General features: G+C 46.0%; 1 protein-coding gene and 1 long non-coding RNA gene across 3 annotated transcripts; one reads left to right on the forward strand and one right to left on the reverse strand.

The window, feature by feature from the left end:
• Positions 1–3,569: 3,569 nt before the first annotated feature.
• Slc38a2 (solute carrier family 38 member 2) lies at positions 3,570–16,071 on the reverse strand. Of its 2 annotated transcripts, XM_048444748.3 has the most exons (16): positions 15,775–16,071; positions 15,030–15,219; positions 14,595–14,676; positions 14,336–14,451; positions 11,921–11,994; positions 11,719–11,811; positions 11,517–11,598; positions 9,998–10,080; positions 9,542–9,600; positions 9,293–9,454; positions 8,825–8,904; positions 8,627–8,727; positions 8,017–8,141; positions 7,602–7,746; positions 7,421–7,518; positions 3,570–6,418 (listed from the first exon to the last, which is right to left on the reverse strand). In XM_048444748.3, exons 2-16 carry the CDS (start codon positions 15,143–15,145, stop codon positions 6,320–6,322), a joined length of 1,515 nt encoding a protein of 504 aa, XP_048300705.1. In that variant the 5' UTR covers positions 15,146–15,219; positions 15,775–16,071; the 3' UTR covers positions 3,570–6,319. The 2 variants fall into 2 exon arrangements, with proteins under 2 accessions (XP_048300705.1, XP_085534890.1); XM_085678764.2 differs by lacking the exons at positions 14,336–14,451; positions 15,775–16,071 and having other exon boundaries at positions 15,030–15,189.
• Positions 16,072–17,261: 1,190 nt separating this feature from the next.
• LOC146891021 (uncharacterized) lies at positions 17,262–19,620 on the forward strand. The gene is made up of 3 exons (XR_014997955.2): positions 17,262–17,697; positions 18,475–18,608; positions 19,402–19,620. It is a non-coding gene; the product is annotated as an uncharacterized LOC146891021 (long non-coding RNA).
• The last annotated feature ends 2,340 nt before the right edge of the window (positions 19,621–21,960 follow it).

Below are 21,960 nucleotides of genomic sequence, written 5' to 3' on the forward strand. Positions count from 1 at the left end.
TTTAGAGAGATTCAGTCTTGTGTAGCCCAGGGTGATCTTGAACTCACAGAGATCTAGCTGCCTCTGTCACCCAAGTCCTGGGATTAAAGGTGTGAGCCACCACTCCCTGGCCTGTATGACTGACTAGTGTGGTTGCCTTGCACTCTGATCTTCAGGCAAGCTTTGTTTATTAAAACACAAATAATATACCACTATACTCAGGGAGACCCAGTTTCCCTAAGAGCTTTGCAGTAATCAGAAGCCTATTGGGTGGTGTTGAAGTAAACGCACCTGGGACTAGGCAGGAGCTTATAAGGGGACCCTGTGCCTCCAGACATAGGATTTCAGCCATCTGGAGGGCTTGCTCTGAAGGAATTTGGAGCTGGACATGGCACATGTCTTTTGTAGGGCCCCAAGTGAAGGCAGACCGTGATGCTTGTTATGGAAGGACATTAAGGGGTTGAGCTCAGACATTAGATGTTAGCATGTCCCTTCTGTTTTAACTCGTATCATAGATTGGGCTCTATTTCAGAGATGTTCAACCAAGTCTGCTAGAAAACCTGAACTCACCAGAACTCAGGATAACCTGAGTATGTGTGCATGTGGTTAGGAAAGACACCCAGAGAAGTCACTTAGGAAGGGTGAGAGTAGGCCCCCAGGAGCTGAATGCAAAAGGAAGCACACGGCCAGTACACTGTCGTCTCTGGAAGATAAAATTCTGGGGAGAGCCTCAAAGCTTTCATTTCTTGAGCTTAGGCAGGTCTGAAGACAGAGCGGAATCCTACTGGAGATGGAGAGGCAGCAGTCTGTTATTTGTGGTTTGGAAGGGCAGACTCCCCCAGTTCACAGCCCAGCCCAAGGAACTTGGGAGGAAAAGATGCCCAGTGGGGCTTGCTGAAGTCCCCTGCTATGTGGAAGAACATGCTAAGCGAAATCGTCCTTTCCGAGCTAACTGAGGTTCTGGGTCTCCAAAATCGCTTCTTCCTAGAGACAACATGAGCGGGGAAAAAAAATCAGAACATATTTGTGTCACTTGCTGATGAAGTTAGATTTCTAAGAAACAAAAGCAGGTCATGCTGACCACGACGGTTTACTAAAGGAAAGTGCACAGAGCTAAAGCAGCAGGAAAAGACGCATTAACAGAGGGTTCTAGGAGGCCCAGCACGGCCTTTGGAGACATTTCTTATGTGAGACCACACAGGGGAGCTCTTTTTCTTTTTCCCCTGGCTATGGGACACCACCCTAGGGAGTCTCAAGGCTCCCCTGGGGGAGGGGCTGCTTACAGAGGAACACACCGCTGGGCCACTTGGAGAAAATCAAGACCGTCAACAGTGAAACCAGGTGCACATTGTTACTCTGTTAGTCCAGAGTGATGATCACAAAATCAACGCTAACATAAAGAACCTTCCAATGGCAAATTCCTAGGAACCACCAAGTCACCGGGCAGACTCTTTGGGTTAAGTCTTTCTTCACAGTCGATGAGGGGCAGTCGAAGCTGACAGGAACTTGAAGAAACCATTTCAGTGGTAGAGGTCGAAGATGTCTTCTGCCACCTGGAGGTGGATCATGGGCTAGACAAGGACCCAGCTGTAATTTATATTTCTGTGTGCATATATTTAAATCACTTTGATTTTAACGGCAAGTGCTGTTGTGAGTAGTTACTGAATTCTTGCTTTAAAAAACATGAGCCTCACTTCAACTATAATACCGAATAAGGGGCCCTGGGTCATTTGACAATCATGCGGGGTACGGGGCTGAACTGCAGGTAAACTCAGCAACAGGAAGGTGTGGAGTTTACAGGAAGTGGGGTGTGTGTGGGGGTAATGAGGTAGCTAGAAACAGGGGTGATGAGTTAGATCAGTCCAAAAGTAAGCTGGTGTCCTGTGGGGGGAGGGAGGGGAAGAAATTCAAAGAACAGTTTATTGTGTTCTTCATGGGTTCTATTATGGGATTGTTTTATTTATTGATTGATTTTTTTTTATTTTTTTTCGAGACAGGGTTTCTTTGTAGCTTTGGAGCCTGTCCTGGAACCAGCTCTTGTAGACCAGGCTGGCCTCGAACTCACAGAGATCCGCCTGCCTCTGCCTCCCACGTGCGTGGATTAAAGGCATTCTGGGATTAAATCTCCCAGCCCGGCCATGGGATTGTTTCATTATGACGTGTACTTGATGTTTTTCTTCCTGTAGCCACCCGCCCACACGGGTAGGGACTGAAAGGGTTTCACAGACGCTAAGAGTGCCAACAGTGGAACGGAAGTGTCACAGACCTGAGACTATCCCCATCACACACACACAGCTGGGTCCCAGCAGCCATCTCCTGTCTCCATCACCTGGATTTGAAGAGATGAGGTACAAGTTGGCTTTGTACTGGCCCACTTGTTTATCTGGAGGAACTGAGGTAGGTAAGGGCTGAGACTCTGACTGCAGGGGTGTGTAGGAACTGTAACCCGATTGCCATTGGTCTCTACAACAGTCTGTATTTGATATTTGCAAGACCACTCACTATTTGTCTGATAATCCGCTCAAAGACCCCAGCCAGCAGTCCTACCAGCCACTTTCTGCTTAAGCTAAATGGCAGCTTTCCTTCCTGCTCCTTCCAGAAGTGCAGCCACATCACCTCTCCAGGTGAGACGGTGTCCCGCTCCTGACACATAGCCTTAGGTTTTTAGGAATACATATTTCTTTTCTTTTTTGTTTTTCAAGACAGGGCTTCTCTGGGTCACTTTGTTTCCTGCTGCCCTGGAACTAGCTCTTGCAGACCAGGCTGAGGAACAAGTATTTCTGCCATGTTCCAGTGGAACCTCTTGGAAATGGCTGGCTCACTGACTAGGGAACCATTTCATACTGAGTGAACCTACCCACATGTATTCCTAATTTTAAATAAGTTGGCATTTGGAATGTAGCATAACACAACACTGTCTCAGAACCAATCTTGACAGAACCATTATCATTCCCATGTTAAGTGCACACAGTAGGTGTCCAACATTTGGATGCCAGGTATATTTAAGAGCTCCAGGCGATGATAGTGTCTTTAATCCCAGCACTTGGGTGGCAGATAGGCAGATCTTTGTTAGGCTAACCTGGTCCACAGAGCCTCCAGGACAGGTTCCAAAAGGATAGAAAACCTGTTTAGAGAAACCAATGTGCCACATTTGGTAACCACATTACAAACTTGGCCATTAGTTTCTCAGGGTTTGTCAACAAAACCTTCTCTAGCTATTTTCTTCTTATAAGGCCCAGGCCATACCCGAGTTATTCAGTTATCTTTGCAGTTCCTAAGGAAATCATGCCATATCACACACCCACACCCATCAAAACAAACCTAATTTCCTTTCAGACCCAAAGAGTGTACCAGGCTAGCCTCCTAAAACCAATAGCACTGCTGCGGGTTTTGCACGCTAGAAAAAAAGGGTGATTATCTCCAGCAGAGATAAGCCTGCATCTCCAACATAAATCTGTAAACTCGGGGAGCTTTGTGAAAATAAAGCTGTCTTCCACAACTGGAATCACACCATGAGTATCATGAGTGCAGTCTTACAAGGCACCTGATACACCCCTCATCCCGCTACCCCAAAGAAAAAAACGTTGCGCTTAGGATTAAACATGAATTTATTTTAGTTTAGTTAAAACAAACATACACTGTTTCATTGAAACCGGTGTAGCACTCATTGCCAACAAGCCGGGGCATGTTAGCCTCTACATACAGTGGGGACATTTACACTATGTACACAACCAAGGGTCTCATGGGTTTTATTGTGACCACGGGACATGTTACCAGATAGCTACTGCATTTTGGAAATTTAGACCTCGTTTAAAATTTAAGATTTGAACTCAAATTGAAGTCCAGTTTATTGCAAATACAATTTAAACAAGAATTTAATTTCCGTATTTATATACAATGTCAATTTCTAATATTGAATTCTCTGTACAAGTACTTTGGGGATTTATATATAATGTAAATCCATCAAAATGCAGTTAAGAAACTTACGGGAATATATATACATTTAAACCCAAAACCCAGTTCCAACAGTATATACAATCTATTTACAAATACATATGGACATTGTATTTACAGTTTATCATAAATATTGAAAAATAGGTTAGCTTTAATGGATTAATGCTGCTCTATAAATAACAGTACAGTCATAACTGAAATGTCCATGGAAGACAACAAAGCAAAATGAGGTGACAGGACAGTGGTTTTAATACTGAAGACTGCTCATGAACGGGGACTCGGTTTAGGAACCTCAAGGAAGATAGATAAAATAGCCAAGCGTTGGAATTTGGCCTAAAAATTCATTTGGAACCTTAATTGTGCTTCCTCACAAAAAGGTTTGCAAAGTCCACACTGATTTGACTGTGAACAAGATTTTCTCCTCCATATCCTTTTGGCTGCCGTGACACCTTCTCTTGGATGCTGGTTTCTCAACATCCCAGGCAGGTCTTATCAGCAACTCTTTCCAGGACTTCAAGCAGAATTGCAAACTCCAGGTGAGGTTCTGGATTTGGATGGCATGAAAAGCAGCATGGTAGAGCGTTTTCTCACTGCCTCTGCTTCTGGATGGTCCCCAGATTTCGATTTCATCTTCGGGACAAAATGGACCATTGGTCTTAAATGCAGCACTATCTGATGTCTTCCGGTCTGCAAGGGTCTTTAATAGCAGACAAATCTTGCCTATGAATTTAGCCACATATACAAGGCTGTGTAACAAGAACCATGTGTGCCACATTTCTGGCCCTTGCCTCAAACTAAAAATATTTAGTTCAAGAGATAATCTCAAGAGCCAGATGGCCAACTGATGATTCCACTTGCTTCCCTCAACCACTTAATGGAATTACGTCTATTAGATCTTAGACATTATGCCTGACGAGCAAAGTACCACATTATTTAATATAGTCAACATACACCGTTAACATACAATAAATGTTCTTTTAAAGCCAAGCTTCAAAGCAATGTTTTCACTTTGAACTGGAATTGAAATGGAAGGGAAGCATGCAGCTGGACCAGGAACTAAGGACAACCAGGCTGTACTGTTTCCCTAGCTCATCATTTGTTTGATGTAAACAAATAATTCTGCATTGTTACAAGAATGAGATGACAGCCCAGTGCGAGTTTGGAAAAAGCTTACTGCTCAGGAAACCCAGGTCTTTGTGAGCTGGCAGCATGGCCTGGGGGGGTCAGACCTCTATGCAGACACAGCAGGAGCACATGAGCCACGTGTTGTCAAGTAAATCGCGCTTCCAGGAGAGCATTTGAAAGCTGTACTTCCTGCTGGAGAGTTCTGGCCTACTGCCATCGGATGCCATTTTCACCTCTGGAAACAATGTTGTAAAGGGCAGGCCCAAAAGCTCGACTCGGAGAGCTGACAAAACAACTCTGGAGACAGTCGCAACTGAATAAACCCTGTTTTTACCCAATTGCACTAACTATTTGGTACCTCAAAATCAGTCATTTCATTTCCAACAGAAATATCTGCACTGTTTTTCAGCCTAACAGGCTGAAGACATAAACATTTTAGATTTAATGAACCAATTATTTGGAAGCAAAGAAAGTGATGAACAATGTTCACCTGATTTGGTGCAGCAGCTACCAATTACCCTTAGAAGTGAAATTTGAACAAACAAAACAAACTATGCTAATTCATGATACAATTTTTCTTAACATTTTCCCGAAAATGATTTTGGGTAAAAAAGTATTTGGCTTATAATGCCTACAAAAAAGGCAAATAATTTCATAATACTAATATTCATTTTTAAATATCAATGAAATTGTGTTACGGAGTTTATTGACAACTGGTTCTGGATAAAGTTCAAAAAATGCAACTTCTTCAAAGTAAAATAGTGCTTCTGAGGTCTTTTAAAGTATTTTTTGGTACAAAAAATAAGTGTTTTTCTCAATGCTTATTTCAATACTTTGCTGTAAATTAAGTGTTTTTTCACATCGAATGGTTCCATTAGGCACATTCAAGTAAAATCATAAAATATCCAAGTTAAACAATGACACAGCCAAGCATGTGGCTTGATAAAAAGTTCAAAGTTCGTCCATTCTCTGGAATGGAATAAATAGTCACTTCCCTTAACCCAAGACTCGTGGTTTTGCTGTTAACATCCATTCCCTAACACACAGATAAGTTTCTTTAAAAAAAAAATACAAAATAAAAAACCAAAATCAAAACAAACAAAACAAAAAAAGTTCCACTTATTCTGTATCCAGAAGAACCAGCGAGGAATCTGCACTTCAAAAGGAAGTGAACTGAAAGCATCAGGTGAAATTTCTGAGCAAGTTGAGTGTTGACTCAACACTGGCGGCAGATGGACCCTTGAGTTTGAGTGTGGTGCCATTAGTGGCCACCTGTAGAGGCATTGTGTACCCAATCCAGAACAATCAAGGCCATGCTTCCGGTCATCACCACTATGCCACTGATGAAGAACAACAGGGCCTGCAGGAAGCAGAGAAAACTCATCAGGGTGGATGCTAAAAGCGCATCTGTTACAATACAAACTGTCAAGGGACCACATAGTTACTTAGAGCACAAAAGGCTTCTATACGCTGGTACAGCTATTCATGAACCTTAATAATTCCTCACTCATGTCCCTATAATTAATAAACGCATAGATTTGAGGAGTTGGATGGTAATGAGTTTCTCTACCCACAAGCCAGCTCCCAATAACGACAGAGACTTATGAAAGTTCGACTCATGGCTTAGACCTGCTCCTAACAGCTCTCGTAACTTAAAGTAGCCAGCCCACTTACATTAATCTACGTTCTGTCCTGTGGCATCACCACTCTCACACTTTACACCTCCCTCTTCCTTTCCCTCCTTGGAAATCCCACCATTACCTCCTGGATACTGGTCGTTCAGCTTTTTAATCACCCCAAACACACATTAGACCTTGGTTTGCAGGTGTCTACGCTTATTAGTTAGTTTGTCTCCCCAAGGAAAGTTCACCCCCATTTACTCCTAACCTCATTCTTAGACCACAATTAGTGGACAGACAGTAGGGTGGATCGTCTTATTCCCAAGTACCCCCACAGGGCTGGCAATCTTTTATCCCTTAGTTCCCCTGCTAGGATTCTGGTTCCCAAGAGCATGGTTTGTGCTTAGCGCAGTTTCCCCTTTGAAACAAGATGCTAGCAAACCTAAGGATGAATACAGCAGTGAATGCGTTCAGAAGGCCCCCGGAGTCCTACTCAAGAATGGTCTCATTTAGACAACACCCTCCCCTTCCTTGCTATGCGTATCGGCACCCATCACACAGGGCAGGAGTAAGTATGTCAATACCTTTCCACTGCTCTTAGCACCTTTCTGCAGTCATGTATTGAGTGCACAGCAACCTCTGACCCCCCCCCCTTTCCCTTTCTCTTCTGATAAGTATTTCAGTGCTAAAACTTCAGGAGAGACTGAAAATGGCTACTGATTTTACGGTCACCGCTCACTCACCCCAATCTTTTGCACGGATCTCATAGATTCCTTCTTCACTAACTTGATGTAGAAGGCAGATGGAAGAATGAAAATCAGCATGGCAGCTGCCGACGCACCTGGAAAAGGACGTTCATCCATTGAGAACTCCAGGAGTCTAGTCTGAAGGCTCACCATCTTGGGCACGTCAATCAGAACTTACCAATGAAACCAAAGATGTCCCGAATGGTGGGGACGAAGATGACAAGCAAGTTGGTAAAGGACAAGATAGCCACGGTAATGACGCTGTGACGCCACCAACTGAACTCCTTTGTAGCACACAGTAAGTGAGTGACAGAACTCCGGATCTGCAGATAAAAAAAGGATCGCTTATTATTTGAGCAATCCCACTTTAATTAGTGCAAAGAATTCACAAGCAATTTACCACGTATCAACGGCAGTTTTTCTAGAACTGGTATTCCTCCCTCCCGTTTTCTGCCCTGTGATGATCTGGAGCCTGCACTCCGGTCACTACTCCCTGCAAACCACCCCCACTGTGGCCCTGCTGCTGCAGTCTCCCTCCTGAAATCTCCACAGCCAGGCTCGGCATAGCCGTGCAGGAGCAGGTGGCCACCTACCGGGAAAATAACCACTGGCACCGTGAGGGTGACAGCCATCAACACAGCCAAACGAACAATCAGGAGGAGAATGTCAGTCCCCACGATCGAGGAGTAGGTGTGCAGCAGTTCCGACTCGACTTGTCCTGTGGGGACACAGAGCAGAAAAAGCTTTCAGTGTGACTTTCTCTAGGGATTGAGGAGGAGAGCGAACGTACAGTGAAATCTGCAATTATTAGCTACTCACAAAATGACTATAAACTAAGGCTAATGAGATTAATCTGGAATTATGATTAACGCAATTAAAGTAACATTGGAGGAAAATTCTTCTGAATACTGACATTTCGCCACATGACCTCCAGTAAGAACAGGGGCTAAACACCTAATCCCACTCTGGCTTAGTGTGTGTGAGCACGCACGTGTGTGTTTTGGTGGTTACAGCTAACGGTGGGAGCAGAGGCAGCGGGAGCACAAGAGAGGCAAGGACATCACAGAAACACCAGCAAATGGCTCACACCTGCTTCTGCATCTGGATCAGCAGGGGACTTCTTACAGGAAAGATACACACACAGGATATCGGCTCCATCCCAACAAACGAGTCTTTCTCTTCCTTAGATTCGGCATTACTCACCGTAAAATGTCAGGTATCCAAAGAGAGCAGCAAGCAGATACATGAGAAACATGGCGAAGAAAGAAATCTTGGACACGTTCATCATCCTCCTCCGGCTGCGCCTGCACAAGCACAGAGAGCGGGCGAGGGTCAAGGAGACCAGCAAGCTACAAGCTACGGTTAGGGCTGCCAATCAACAAAGCCAGAAAAGATCAATACCCTTTCAGCTCTTCATAGATGGGAAGAACAGCGGGATGGCAGACAAAGGAGAACGTCAGGATTGGCACGGCGTACACAGTCTGAAAGAGACACACGGCTGTGTTTACACCCCATGGCATACCCATGGCATACCCTCGGCAGTCCCCGGCAGCTGTGCTTCAGGGATTTAAAACCAAAGCCGGGAGAGCATCACTGCTGCGCGATTAGCTCCCATTCCCATTTTGTTTACTAAGTATGACCAAGACGACCTGAGACGCGCCACTTTGAGGCCATGCACCTCGTTCGCTTGTATTCCTAGTCACAGGAGAACCTGAGGCTTCTGTCTACTTCTTTCTTTTCCCCCCTAAAAAGCATTGATCATCCAGCCCTAATTTCTCTTAAGAGATATTTTAAAATTCCTAATGGGAGGTTTCTTTTTCTCCTGTCCCTAAAAATTTCTTTCTAGAAAGCAGGACAGCAACTAGTTACCTGTGAGTTGAAGATAAAGTAACGTGGCGTGCAGCAATCGGCTACGGTGGCGTTAGATGTCACGTTAGACGCCAGGAAGGCCAGCGCTGATGTGGCGTTCACAGTTTCATTGATCATCAAAGCTTCTACAGGGCAAGGAATCTGAAACTTCTTGCAAATCACCTAAAACGTATTTTCGCATTGGTTAAGCAGGGTAACCTGACAGAGCTTTAGAAAGGGTATTTTCTAAAAGGAGAAATGGTTACCTACCACAATCAGAAAGAACATCATACACAGCAAGGAGAGGCCACTGGTGTATCCCAAGTACCCTGGAGAGGTGGGAGAGAAGGGTTCCGGGTTAATCCAGCAGGGAGGGAGAACACAGACTGTTAAGACACTAGGGCTAGCAATGGAGTGCTATGACCACCTGGGGGCTCCACTGCTACGCTGTAAGTGTGTCCCACTGCCATTCTCAACACCAGGTGCTGGGAGCCTTCTAGCCTTCAGTAATTTCTGGTAGACCGCTAAGGAGCTCATTGCAGACACCCATTAAGAGCTGCTGGCTCACCAGGCCAGCTGTGGTGGCGCACACCTTTTAAATCCCAGCACTTAGAAGGCCAGCCTGGTTTACAGAGAGAGTTTCAGGATAGGCTCCAAAGCTACAGAGAAACGCAGCCTTGAAACAAAACAAAAAATAAAAATAAATGAGCAAAGTGTCTCGCTCACCTAGATTTCTCAGCAGCGACAATGGAAGGATAAGCACCAAGGACACCAACAGGACCAGGTAGTCACCATTCAGATACCACAATCTGGGCGAGAAGAGAGTGGGCAAAAATCAAGTACACGTCTAAGGCAGTTTAATTGAGCGCACAGTCAGGTTAGAGGTGGGGGGTGAAAAGCAGGAACTTTTGTGCCATTCTTTGCTCTGGGAAGACTGCCAGCTGATTCATAACATAAAACACTTCTTAAAGCTTGATGCTAGCGTAGGGAACAAGGCAGCTCTGTGCAGCTGGCAAGCTTGTCTCAGAACCGTACACCGACATTACAGTTCTCGCCTGTAATTTCTATCCAAGGAGAGAAGGAACTACAGCAAGATTCTTCAGACGTTTGTCAGCAAGTACAGTCATAAAGCATTTCACTAAGGAAATTTCCACTTGACGTGATTAAAATTCACAGGCAGCCACTCTCCTCCCAAATTAGACTGAACCAAACCCCCACTCGACCAGAATTTATTTCAGATTATCATAGTAACACCTGTACCCACCTTAATGCCAAAATAAACTATAGTCAAAAGGCAATTTCTGAAACTAAATGTTCTCTAAGTTCTAGTAACCAAAGCCTACTCTCACTGGGCATGGTAGTGGCATGCACATGCATGTTCTGTCCCAGAGGCAGGCAGATCTCTGAGACACAGGCCAGATAGAATTAAACTGGGAGACCCTGTCTCAAAGCAAAGCCATTCCTTTTATTTATTTATTTGGCTTTTCGAGACAAGGTTTCTCTGTAGCTTTGGAGCCCGTCCTGGCACTAGCTCTTGTAGACCAGGCTGGCCTCAAACTCACAGAGATCCTCCTGCTTCTGCCTCCCGAGTGCTGGGGTTAAAGGCATGTGCTTCTTAAAAGCACTATTCTTAAGTCCTAGCTCCTCACGGGCTCCACTCCACTCCTGACAGGAACAAGAACACCACTGAAAAACACTGCTGAAGGATCAGCATGATGAACCAAGTCTCGAAGCACAGAGCGGGGCCACACGTCTGTGAGTTGGGAAGCAGATGAGCTGGGCTGTTTACATTAGGCCTGCTCCTCTCTGGGATGAGTAACTGCTGAAGACTTCACTTTCTACAGCACAGCCGCGCTGTTTCTGGTTTTCTTCATTTAACTATTTTAAGCATGACTGGTATTTTTGGGGGGAGGGAGGGGGTGGGACTTTCTGTCTTAAACAACTCAATAGCCAGCAACTGTAGCAAATGCCAATATACACAGAGATGAATTCGAACGCTAGCAAAGTTCCACAGCCAGGTTTGTGCACTTGTTATTCCGAGTTAAGTGCAAACCGCTGCAGAAGTCCACATCACCCTGGGGGGAGGGGGGCACTTCCTTGTCGGGAGTTAAGCACGGACAGGAATACTTGTGGAAGACTTACTGATGAACTATTTATATCCAGCTTTGACCAAAAGAAAAAAAAAAAGAAAAAGAAAAAAAGTATCTGCGATTGTTTCTATGGAGTAACCTTACTTAGCACCTACCCATTTGTATCTTCAATGTTCATTAAAGCCTTGATCACCAAAGGTAACTCATATTTCACTATGAAGAGGTAGCTTGACATAGCTGGAGGAAAACAAAATTAAACCATTACAAGTGCAAAATGTGGCCCGTGACCCCGAAGTCACGTGTCACCACCTTGGGCTACTCCACGAAGCCTACCCAAAGCGCCCTCTCAAAACGTACCTCCAATGTTCTGCATTGTAATCGATCCGGAGGCTGCGAGCTTCCCAGCCAGTCCAAACGCCTTATGCCCCAACTGTTCATATAATAAAGATCCTGCAGGGAAGAACACAGAGGAATGAAGCCCCCTGAAAGCTCTACGCCATCCCAAATCAGGATAGGCAGAAATGACTGGGGGCGGGGGTGGACCAAGAACGCTACCTACCTCCTTCATTGGCCGTCTTCAGGAGGAGGTGAACAGAATACAAGGAGAATATTGACACAAATGTCAAGAGAATTCTGAGAAAAGGAAAAGGCACATTGTTACAAACAAGCAGGCCTATCCACTTACCACCTCCCTTCCACAGCACCAGCGGCGGTCCCTCTCTCCACCTTGACTGACACTACCACAGCTATCAGGTGAGCTCCACAGTATTAAAAACAATGTCCACACTGTGCCCAATGCAGGGAACTCTGCAAAGCCCCAAGTCCCAGGGAGTAGAAACGTGTACTCTTGTTCTGGGACCATAATTATCTATAAACCTGCCATGTGTTCCTAATGCCATTAAAGCTAGTCCACAAGGCTTTTATGCCATTCAAAAGATGGGTAAGGAAAGGCCAAGATCCCATGGACCAGACAGACTGTGAGAAAGGAGACGGTGGAAGTGGAACTAACATTTCATCAGACACTTAAAAAAAAAAAACACCTAACAATTCAGAAGTGTCAGCTGGGAAGACACAAAAAGATGTGCCCCGCTACAGAGCTCTAGAACGAGTGAGCTCAACTTCACCCTTCCACTTGGACTGGAAAACCAAAGGGAGCGTAAGGAAGGAGGAAAGGGTCTAACACCACGGCTGAGCCAAGTTCCACTTTCCTTCTATGAAGGCAAACACACTGATTAAAACAGAGAAAAAAAAAAAACGCAGCAAATATGCAAATGAGACAGCCACATAAATTCTGACCTTGTATGGGCAAACTGAAAACTATGTAAGGTGCTGGCCAAGGGGGAAAAAGGCATCAGCAGCATGTAACACAGGCTGTGACTTCCATCCTAAGGTCAGAATGGCAAGACACCCGCGCCTGAGGTGACATATTTGCTTGACCTCTCAGAGAAAGGCAATTTAATTTAAAAAAAAAAAAGTATAACAAATTAGGTACTATGTCTTTCCAATGGATTTCAGGCCCCTCGAGGTCACTTTCAACCTCAAGATTAACTCTCCTTAAAAGGCCAACTTGTCATTTCTGCACGTGGCTTTTGGCCCATTTACCTTTACAATGTAAATATGGATGAATAAAAACTCACACAATCTTGGTATCATTTGGCCATTTATTAAAATGGTTAATCAAATACAATTAAGCTATTAAAGTAGAATTCCAAAAGTTCAAGGGTTACACGGTAAGTTTTCCTTTCAGTTATGAAACAGTTTACCCATAACCACATTGGTAGCATTTTAAAGTTTCCGGTTCTCATGGCAAGAGCTAGAAGGAGCTTCAAACATGCAACTCTGATGCCAGCCATTCAGAGTCCCATCAAAAACTGAGATTTCGGAAAGTTCTATAACAAAAGGTCCTGAGGCTTCATTTTAGCAAGAAATGCCTCCAAGATCCTTCCTTACCCTAATGCTTTTAGTATCCAATGTCAGGCTTAACATTAGTGTGTTATTTCATAAAGCTGAGTCTTTCTTCTCATAAACATTGGAGAAAATAACCTGAGTGGAAGGTAGCGGTCAGCTAACCAAAACATAACTGTCACGAAGGGAAGGGACATTTGTAGAGTGTGTGCGGTTCTGGTGACGTGAGAGGGCCTTCTTCGGAAACTGTCAACCACACATCTACAGGCGGTTTGGAACAGTGAAAACCATACGCTCACACTTGGACATGCTTCTGTCCTTGGAAAGAGCACTTCTTGCTCCCTGCTTTTCTGAGAGCACTGGGAATCGCACCCAGGAGTCGTGCATGCTAGGCAAGCACTCTCCAACTGACTGGTCCTTTTCGAGCCCATGACTCTTCAATCACAATCCCCAAGGGTCAGTTACCCCAAAATGGGTTAAGAACCATTTTGCAACCTCTAACCAGAAATTCTAGAACTCAGAGGACCAGCTAATTAACTTTTGAAACAATTAGTAGGCTTGTATTTAAAATATTCAGGCATCATACAGATCCGGAAAAACATCTTTAAAAAAAATGATTTTGCATTTTAGCATCCAGAAAATTATGACTCACATGTCCTAAAACCAGTGTGTTCTAGGCAAGGTAAATAACACCACACCTTCATCCGGAACTTTTCCCCCTTATGTCTAAGGTCACAGGTTTTAGGGGAAACCAACTTATGAAACCCAACTGGAGCCACTTCACTTACTGTAACCTTGGCTTCTGTTTTTAATCAAACATTAGAGTTACTCTAAACTCAATGGTTTTCACTGCCCTCAACCTGTTGGTGTCAAGCACTACCTGACGTTCTATCTAACTTGCTTTCTTGATGCTGTACAGTATATAGTAAGACAGAGTTTCGGATTTCTCACGTCAAGTTTAAACGATTTCTAAATCAGCTATTTGAACTGCAAATTCTTTTCCGGAGCCAAAATATGTTTATCATATTAACTGCCCTGCATGGCAGGCTCACTACTTACACATACTTACATAAAAAGAGCAATTCCAGTATTAGCCATGGCATAAGAAAGCCCAAGGATTCCACTGCCCACAATCGCATTGCTCAGATTAAATACTGACATTCCAAAGGAAGTAGTACCTGGATGCTACACAGAGGGAAACGATAACCAAACATATAACAATAATTAAAAGGAGAAAACCAGCTTTGGGCAAGTTAGATTTGAAATCTAAAACACTATTCTTTTACTCCATAAAGCCAGGCACATAATAAACAGTATTTTCAACTTACAAAGTCAGTTTCATACTTCTTCTTCCCCAAATTTGATTCAAGTAAAAAGTTCTGGTTTTCAGGATCCACATCCACATAATGGCTGCAAAAATAAAATTTAAAAATGTGTAATTGTAACCCGACCGAGGGAATACACAAAATCGTGTTTTAATGCACTAAAAATAAAACAGCCCTCCGGTTCTGCTATGGCACCTTTTAGTTAATGCCTAAGGAGTAATCACCCGGGTTAAGTCTTCCCTGAGATACCGTCGGTCGTGCAGTAACAACCGGGTAATTTAGTAGGCTACTCTCTCCGGGGATCCCGGGCAAGTATCCTAGGGCCCCGAGTGAGCGTTAGCCTGTGACCGGTGAGCCATCCCTCTAACCCCGAGGCGATCAATGTGTGCTAGCACTTATTTAATTATCTATTATTTTTGCAAAGCGCACTTCTCCCACCTTTTCAGAGCAGCCTGCTTGGTGGGGTAGGCGTAGTTGAAGTCACTGTTGGAGCTGTAGCTGCTGCTGTCCTCATCCGGGGAGATGTTGAATCTTCCCATTTCGGTCTTCTTCATGCTGAACGGAAGTGTGCGTCCCGCGCGGGGTTCCTTTTGTCCTTGGCGGCGTACTGGCCCTCGAGGCTGCAAGCCTGCGAAGGTAGAGGCGGCGTCAGGACTGCAGCGCCCGCCCGCCCCCGACCACGTGACGCCGCCGGGCGGCGCAGCGCGGCTGATTCATCCCCCGCCAGGCGAGTGGAAAAGTACCAGGCGAGCGAGGGGCGGGGGCGCGGCGAGGGGCGGAAAAGTACCGACGAAGGGGACCGCGAGAACAAAGATGCGCCCGCCGCGGCGCCCCCTCCAGCCACCTCGGCGCCGAGCCCGGTGTCCCCCTCGGCCGGAGCATGTTTACAAGCGACAGACACGCCGAGCCCTCCAGCCGCCGTGGGTCCCCAGTCCTCGGCCCCTCCTCTGCCCCGGGAGGAACTGATGCAATACCGAGGGGCGATTGTCAAACCCTCGCCGCTCGCCTCTTTCCCCCGTGTCCGGATTGATTTCACGTTCGGGCCACTAGACCTGGCTTACAGCAGCCGAGAGCGACCCTGCGCCCGCGCGGATCCCCGCTTCCCCTAACGGGAAGCTGCGGCCGGCAGCCCGCCCGCCCACCCGCAGACCCCGCTCCCGCCGCCGCCCCTCCCCCGCCTCACCTCGGCGCTCTCCCTCCGGGCTGGCCCACCACACGGCAGCGTCTCCCGCAGGCTGTCTCAGTCACACCAAGATCGTAAAAAAAAAAAAAACGGGACGAAAATAACAGCGACAGATTCTCTAACGATCCCCGCAATCCAACAGGCTTTAGAGAGATTGACTTTAATTAAATTATGATCAGCTTTTTCTTTCTTTTCTTCTTTCTTTCTTTTCTTTCTTTCTTTTTTTTTTTTTTTTAAGCGGGGGTATGGCGGTCACAATCGTCCGGCGCGGGCGGCGGCGTGGCGCGGTGTGGAGCTGCCTCGCGAGCGCCGAGTTATAGCGGCGGGCGCCGCGTCAGTGGGCGGGGCTGGCGGCTGCTCTTTGTGTATCAACAGCACCTGGGCTCCGCCTCCGGGCCGCGTCCCTTTCCCTCCCGCGGCCCAGCTACCCCGCACCCTGACTCGGGTGGGCCGGTCGCACCCCGCTCCCTCGCGGCTCCGCAAGCTCGTGCACCGCAGCCCCGTGGGTGGCCGCCCCCCGCGGCTGCCGTCAGGAGCCAGCTCCCAGAAGATTTCCCTCCCATCCCAAGTCACCAACACTGCATTTCGGGGACACATCCGGCAATGTGTCTCTTCCCCCCCCCCCCATTCTAAACCCTTTCCAGTCCGTGCCTTAAGATGTACGCGGAACTTGAGCCAGCGCTGCCACGCTACCCTGATGGTCGGATTGTGTTCCCGATCTTTCCACCTAGATCGGCTTTCACTCTCCTCCCCAGAACTAGCCTGATGATTAGGGCGGCACTCAGTTCCGTTTCGGGATAGACTTTTGGTGTGCACGTGGGACAGCGTAGCTGGGGAGATTTACGTTTGACCAGAAAACCAGATCCCCTGAAAAGGGGTCGGGGCTGGGGGAATCCAGCTCTGCTGAGGCCGCCTAGGAGCGTCCTGGTCACCCCTTGGCGGACACTCTTCCTCCTGCCACCACCCCACCCCACGCTGAGAGCTGCTGTTAGCCACCTCCCCGGGCCTCCACCGTGAGCGCCCTTGTTGGAATGCAGGCCTGGAGCTTTCTCTGCTGCCAGGATCCCTCGCTGGGGCTGTGGTCTTGCAGAGTCGGGCGGTTCAGGGGGCCCCTTAGACTAGAATATTAGGTGCTGCCGGAAAGGCGAGGGCCCTTCCTTTTCTGTTGAACAAAGACCCTCGAGGAGAGAGAAATGCTAGTTGAATGAAGGAATAAACAAACGAGTTTGACCTCGTGCTCTCTTCCTTTGGGGGACGTGGGAGAGATTGGGCTGGGCACAGAGGAAAGGACTGGGTGTGATCACGATTTTTGCCTTCAATGTTTTCCTGAGGAAATCTGTAATGCTGTCTATTTCCGTGGCACGTAAAACTTGAGGTGCCTTCAGCCTGTGCCAGTGTTCGTGATTGACAGGGCAGGACCCTATTTCCCCTTTACACCCTGTGTTCCTCACCCTACACCTTCTACTCTGGTCCTGCCAATCACACTTAAACAATAGTCTAACTTCAGTACCGCACGTTCCCTCTTCCCTCTCAAGGGCCGCTGTCACTCTAGGCTTAGTCATTAAGACCCAGAAGAGCCTTTTTCGGCCTGCCTTCAGGGTTCCCTCCTCAGACCTCAGTGACGTTTTCTAAACCGTGTAGTGCAGGACTTTGTAAACCTGTCCTGTCTTGTACAGTCCTCAAATTGTTCAAGTCTGTAGTCCTGTGCCGACAGCCTCCCCATGGGGAGGAGAGGTTAGGAATTTGACGTACAATCAAGGCGGAAAAGTCTTGATTACCTTCCTTGCGGCTGTACTCCCTACGATCACCGGCTCTAGTCAGAAAAATCCTCGTGGTGGGCTCCCGAGGAGTCCTGGGACATTCCTTCATATCAGGTTTCAGCTGATAAAAATCGAAAGGTCTTAAACCACTTTTTCATTCCAGGTAAATCTCTGCCCTGTCAGAGGTGTTCCGGAAGTTCTCTAGTTTGGTGGTTATGACTGCAATTTGCAATACAGCTCGATCTATTGTCCTTTAGATTTATTGGTGGTTCATATTACAGGCTAGTTAGGGAAGAACCATACCTGTGAAAACAAGTGTGTGTGTGTGTGTGTGTGTGTGTGTGTGTGTGTGTGTGTGTGTGTGTGTGCGTGCGTGCGTGTGTGTTCTCGCGCAACCTTAATCTGAATTTCTGGACAGTCAGAACCTGAACAGTGCATGACCAAAACAAAAGGCATTTTTTTCTATCACCAGTTTGAGTCTTCCTAACAGCCGATCAAAAATGCAAGACTGGGCCTGGAGAGATGGCTCACTGGTTAAGAGCATTGCTGCCCTTCTGGAGGACCCAGGTTCAGTTCTCATCAGTCAGGAGGCACTACTGTGTCAGCCAGATCTCACCTGGAGACACTGTGTTACTGCCCAGGGAGCCCGCACTCTAGCCCAGACACTCCTACTTTAATTACTAATGGCTCTTCTTTCCAAAGTGGCCTGGTTTGTGTATCAGTGTATACATCCGAATATTACCGTTTGTAACCCCAGTTCCATGGGATCCAAAGTCCTCCTATGGCTTTTGTGGCCACATCATACACGTGGTGCAGAGACATAAACTTTGCCAAAACACCAATACACCTAAAAATCAAACCTTAAAAAAAATAAATACCTAACCGAGTGTTTTCCAAGTGAGACCTCAGCTGTGTTGGGGTTTTGCTGTTCTTTGTCTAGAAGGCAGGAGACGCGATGGAACTGGACCCCCAAATGTTGTAAAGCTGAAGGCCTGCATTCAAACCGCGAAAGGGACCAAGTGGTTGAGACTGATGAATTCCGTGGCGTCTGTCGATTTACATCCTTCTTCACCGGTAGGATGGAATGGGGGGAAAATCACTGTTTCATCCCATAGCAAGACTGAGTATTTTTCTGTGAAACTTGTATTTTGCTAAATACGAAGCATTTTGAGTTGTGATGTAAAATGTACTTGGCGGGAGGGTGTTTTTGAGCCAAAATTTCAGAAAACACATCTGGGCTGAGCCGGAACTCCGGTCTGTCCTTATCCGCTTTCCTTAACACCTGGAGTTGGAATCACTGCTGGAGCTGGTGGTGCCGCCTTGGCCACCACACTTGGTTTTGTGATGTAAAATGTCTTTCTTGCTGGGACCAATGAAGTCTGAGAGCAACCTGATAGCATATTCTGTGAGGGGAAGGCGGCCACACAATAGCTCAGATTTTTCTTGAGTTCATTGTCAAGGTAAATTGTTGGAAGTTTTGTGGGTTTTGTTTTGTTTGTTTTGGTTTTTCAAGACAGAGTTTCTCTATGTGACCCTGACCTGGAACTTGGCTCTGAAGAGCAGACTGGGCTTGAACTCAGAAATCTGCCTGCCTCTGCCTCCTGAGCGCTGGCATTAAAGGCGTGCACCACCTGTCTCTGGCACAGTTGTTGGAAGTGTTTTAGTGAGGGCAGATAGCCGCCTCCTATAGATTTATTTGACGTTTATCACCTATAAAACAGAGTGTTTTGTTTCAGAGCGGCTGTAATTTGTTAATTTTCCCAGCCTGTTAGCAGCAGGACTGAAGAGTGACCCTCAGACATTTGTTTATCCAGCTTATCGTATTCAGCCTACAGTGGATTTGTTTCTCCCTACTTTCTATTTTCAGCAAGTCTCTTTCTGAGGTTGGCGTCCATAATCCGCATTTGGCCTTGCCTATAATTCTACCCTGCCAATGATGGACCCTGTGAATCTTACTTTCTGGTCTCCTACCATTAGGAAATCCTCTCTCCATGAACATGGGCCGGGCCTACCAATGTGACTCTACTTGGCAAAAGTAACAGCACATCACTTGTTTGAAAAAATAAAAAAAAAGGACTGACTTTCATATTTATTTGAGTGTGTGTATGTATGTGCACACACAGGCATGTGCTCACAGAGGGATGGGATCCCCAGGAACTGTTGGATACAGACCTTCCTAAGCCTGGATGGAGGGAGGAGGGTCTTGGACTTCCCACAGGGCAGGGTACTCTGCCCTCTCTTAGGACTAGAGGAGGAGGGGGAGAGGGAGAGTGGGAGAGCAGGAGGGAAGTGGGAGGAGGGGAGGAAGTGGAAATGTTGATTCCTAGTATTAATAAAGTAATAAAAAAATAAATTCTAAATGTGAAAAAAAAACTATTGGGAGCTCCTTAAGAGGGAGCTGAGAAACTAGTGTTCTGAAAGGCACATGATCTTCATCACTGAGCCCTCTCTCCAACCTCCTCACGTCTGAAACTTGGTTACCAAAGGTCATTGGCTTTTATGAGAGCTGGAGAGACGGCTCAGTGCTTAAGAGCTCTTGTTGTTCATGCAAAGGACCTAGGTTTAATTCTCAGCACCCTCATGTGGCTCACAACAATCTCATCATTCAGGAGATCTGATGCCTTCTTCCAACATCCATGGGCACCAGACATGCACGTGATGCACACACACACACACACACACACCAGACAGAAAAAAACACCCATACACATAAAATAATCTTTCAAAAAAAAAGTTCCTGCCTTGCATTTATCTTGTTTCTCTTGCCATCCTTCCTCTCTTTTGCTTTCTTCTGCATTTCCTTCAAGGAAACTCAGCTGCCACCGCGTAAATTGTCCCAGGTGGCAAAAGCTGTTATCTGTGGCAAAACCAGGGAATCCCAGAAGCCTGCCAGAGTCAAGAATAAGCTTGGAGGCTTCCTCTTGTTCAAGTCGGTCCTTGAGATGACTTTGTCCCCAGGGGAAACCTTCGTCACAGAAATCTGGTAAGCCCAGCCCAGATTCTTGACCCATAGGAACAAGTGACAATTGTTCATTGTTTTAAACCACTACATTCTGGCATAGTTTAGTACTTATCAATAGATAATCAATATATTCCTTTCATACTCTGTGCTTTTACCAAAACACACTGCTTATTGTTTTCAGTCACAAATCATTCCTACTTCTTAGAATGTTCTGTGTGCTCTGTTGCCTTGCCTTTCCTACATATCAGGTGTTTTTCTATGGAGACTCAACTCAGATGCCACATCTTTCCTTAGCTCTTCTGGATCTGGTGATTTCATCTGAGAGTGTTCTTACTATGGAAAGAGCTTTGGAAACTCCTTTTCCTGTTGTCTGTCTAGTGTTGTCTGCTACCGGTGGAAAACCTCGAATCTTTGCAGGGCAGCCTCAGTTTACCTAACCCAGTCACATATAGAAAGAAAATTCTTTTCAAATATGTGTATGCATGAATTTTTTTTCATTTTAGTACTTATTGCCACCTGCAATTGTGTTGAATGGATGTGTTTATTGCCTGCTGCCCTCACTAGAGTGTAAAAAGATAAGAAGAGGGCTTAATCTAGTTTGATTACCATATCTCCTGAATTTGTAAATGCAGGAACAAAGAATTCTGAGTTTCTCTAGAAGCAGAAGAAACCTGTTACTTAACATGACTGAAGGGCATCTATTATATCCCTTATAGACTACAGCAGAATTCTGGATTTCCATATCAAAACTGTTCCTTTTCTAACCTAGTGAATTTCGAGGAATGTTGCAGGTGATTGATAAAGGGGCTCAACCCCCAAACCACATCCTCACCTTGAACTCTCATTTTAAGTCTGCGTTTCTCTCTGCCTATCAATAAGCCATGCCCATTGTCCTCACAGGTCACATCCTAACCTCGTGTAGGCTTCCATCTGTGTGCTCAGTCCATTTTGTAACCAGTATTCAAAAGCCTTTTCTGAACATAAGTAGACTCTCTATTTTTTGGGGGGTGGGGCAGGGGTGTTCTTTGAGACAGGGTTTCTCTGTGTAGCCCTGACTGTCCTGAATCTCACTCTGTAGATCAGGCTGGCCTCGAACTCAGAGATCTGCCTGCCTCTGCCTCACAAGTGCCAGAAGTAAAGGTGTACATCACTACATCTGGCTTGTTCTTTATTTTTAAATATATTATATATTTATTTGGATGATTTCATACATGAGAACGCTGTATCTTGGTTTCCATCCCGACACTCCTTTTCAATTCCACAGGCACTGCTGTGTTTTCTTCTTCTTCTTCCTCTTCCTTTTTCTCCTCCTCTTCTTCCTCCTTCTTCTTCACTTAGGTGGCTGGAACTAGCTTTTGTAGACCAGGCTGGCCTCGAACTCACAGCGATCAGCCTGCCTCTGCCTCCAGAGTGCTGAGATTAAAGGTGTGTGCCACTGCCTGGCTCGTGTCCTCTTCTTATTAA

Source organism: Myodes glareolus, chromosome 19, assembly GCF_982192425.1.
Source record: "Myodes glareolus chromosome 19, mMyoGla1.1, whole genome shotgun sequence".
NCBI lineage: Eukaryota > Metazoa > Chordata > Mammalia > Rodentia > Cricetidae > Myodes > Myodes glareolus.

Bases quoted from the DNA above. Each gene is read 5' to 3' on its own strand.
- Slc38a2 (XM_048444748.3), bottom strand. From the start codon at position 15,145: ATGAAGAAGACCGAAATGGGAAGATTCAACATCTCCCCGGATGAGGAC. The intron at 14,677-15,029 runs GTGGGAGAAGTG...TTATTTTTGCAG, and splicing joins AAGCAGGCTGCTCTGAAAAG to CCATTATGTGGATGTGGATC. The intron at 9,601-9,997 runs GTGAGCGAGACA...CCACCTCTCCAG, and splicing joins GTCGCTGCTGAGAAATCTAG to GGTACTTGGGATACACCAGT.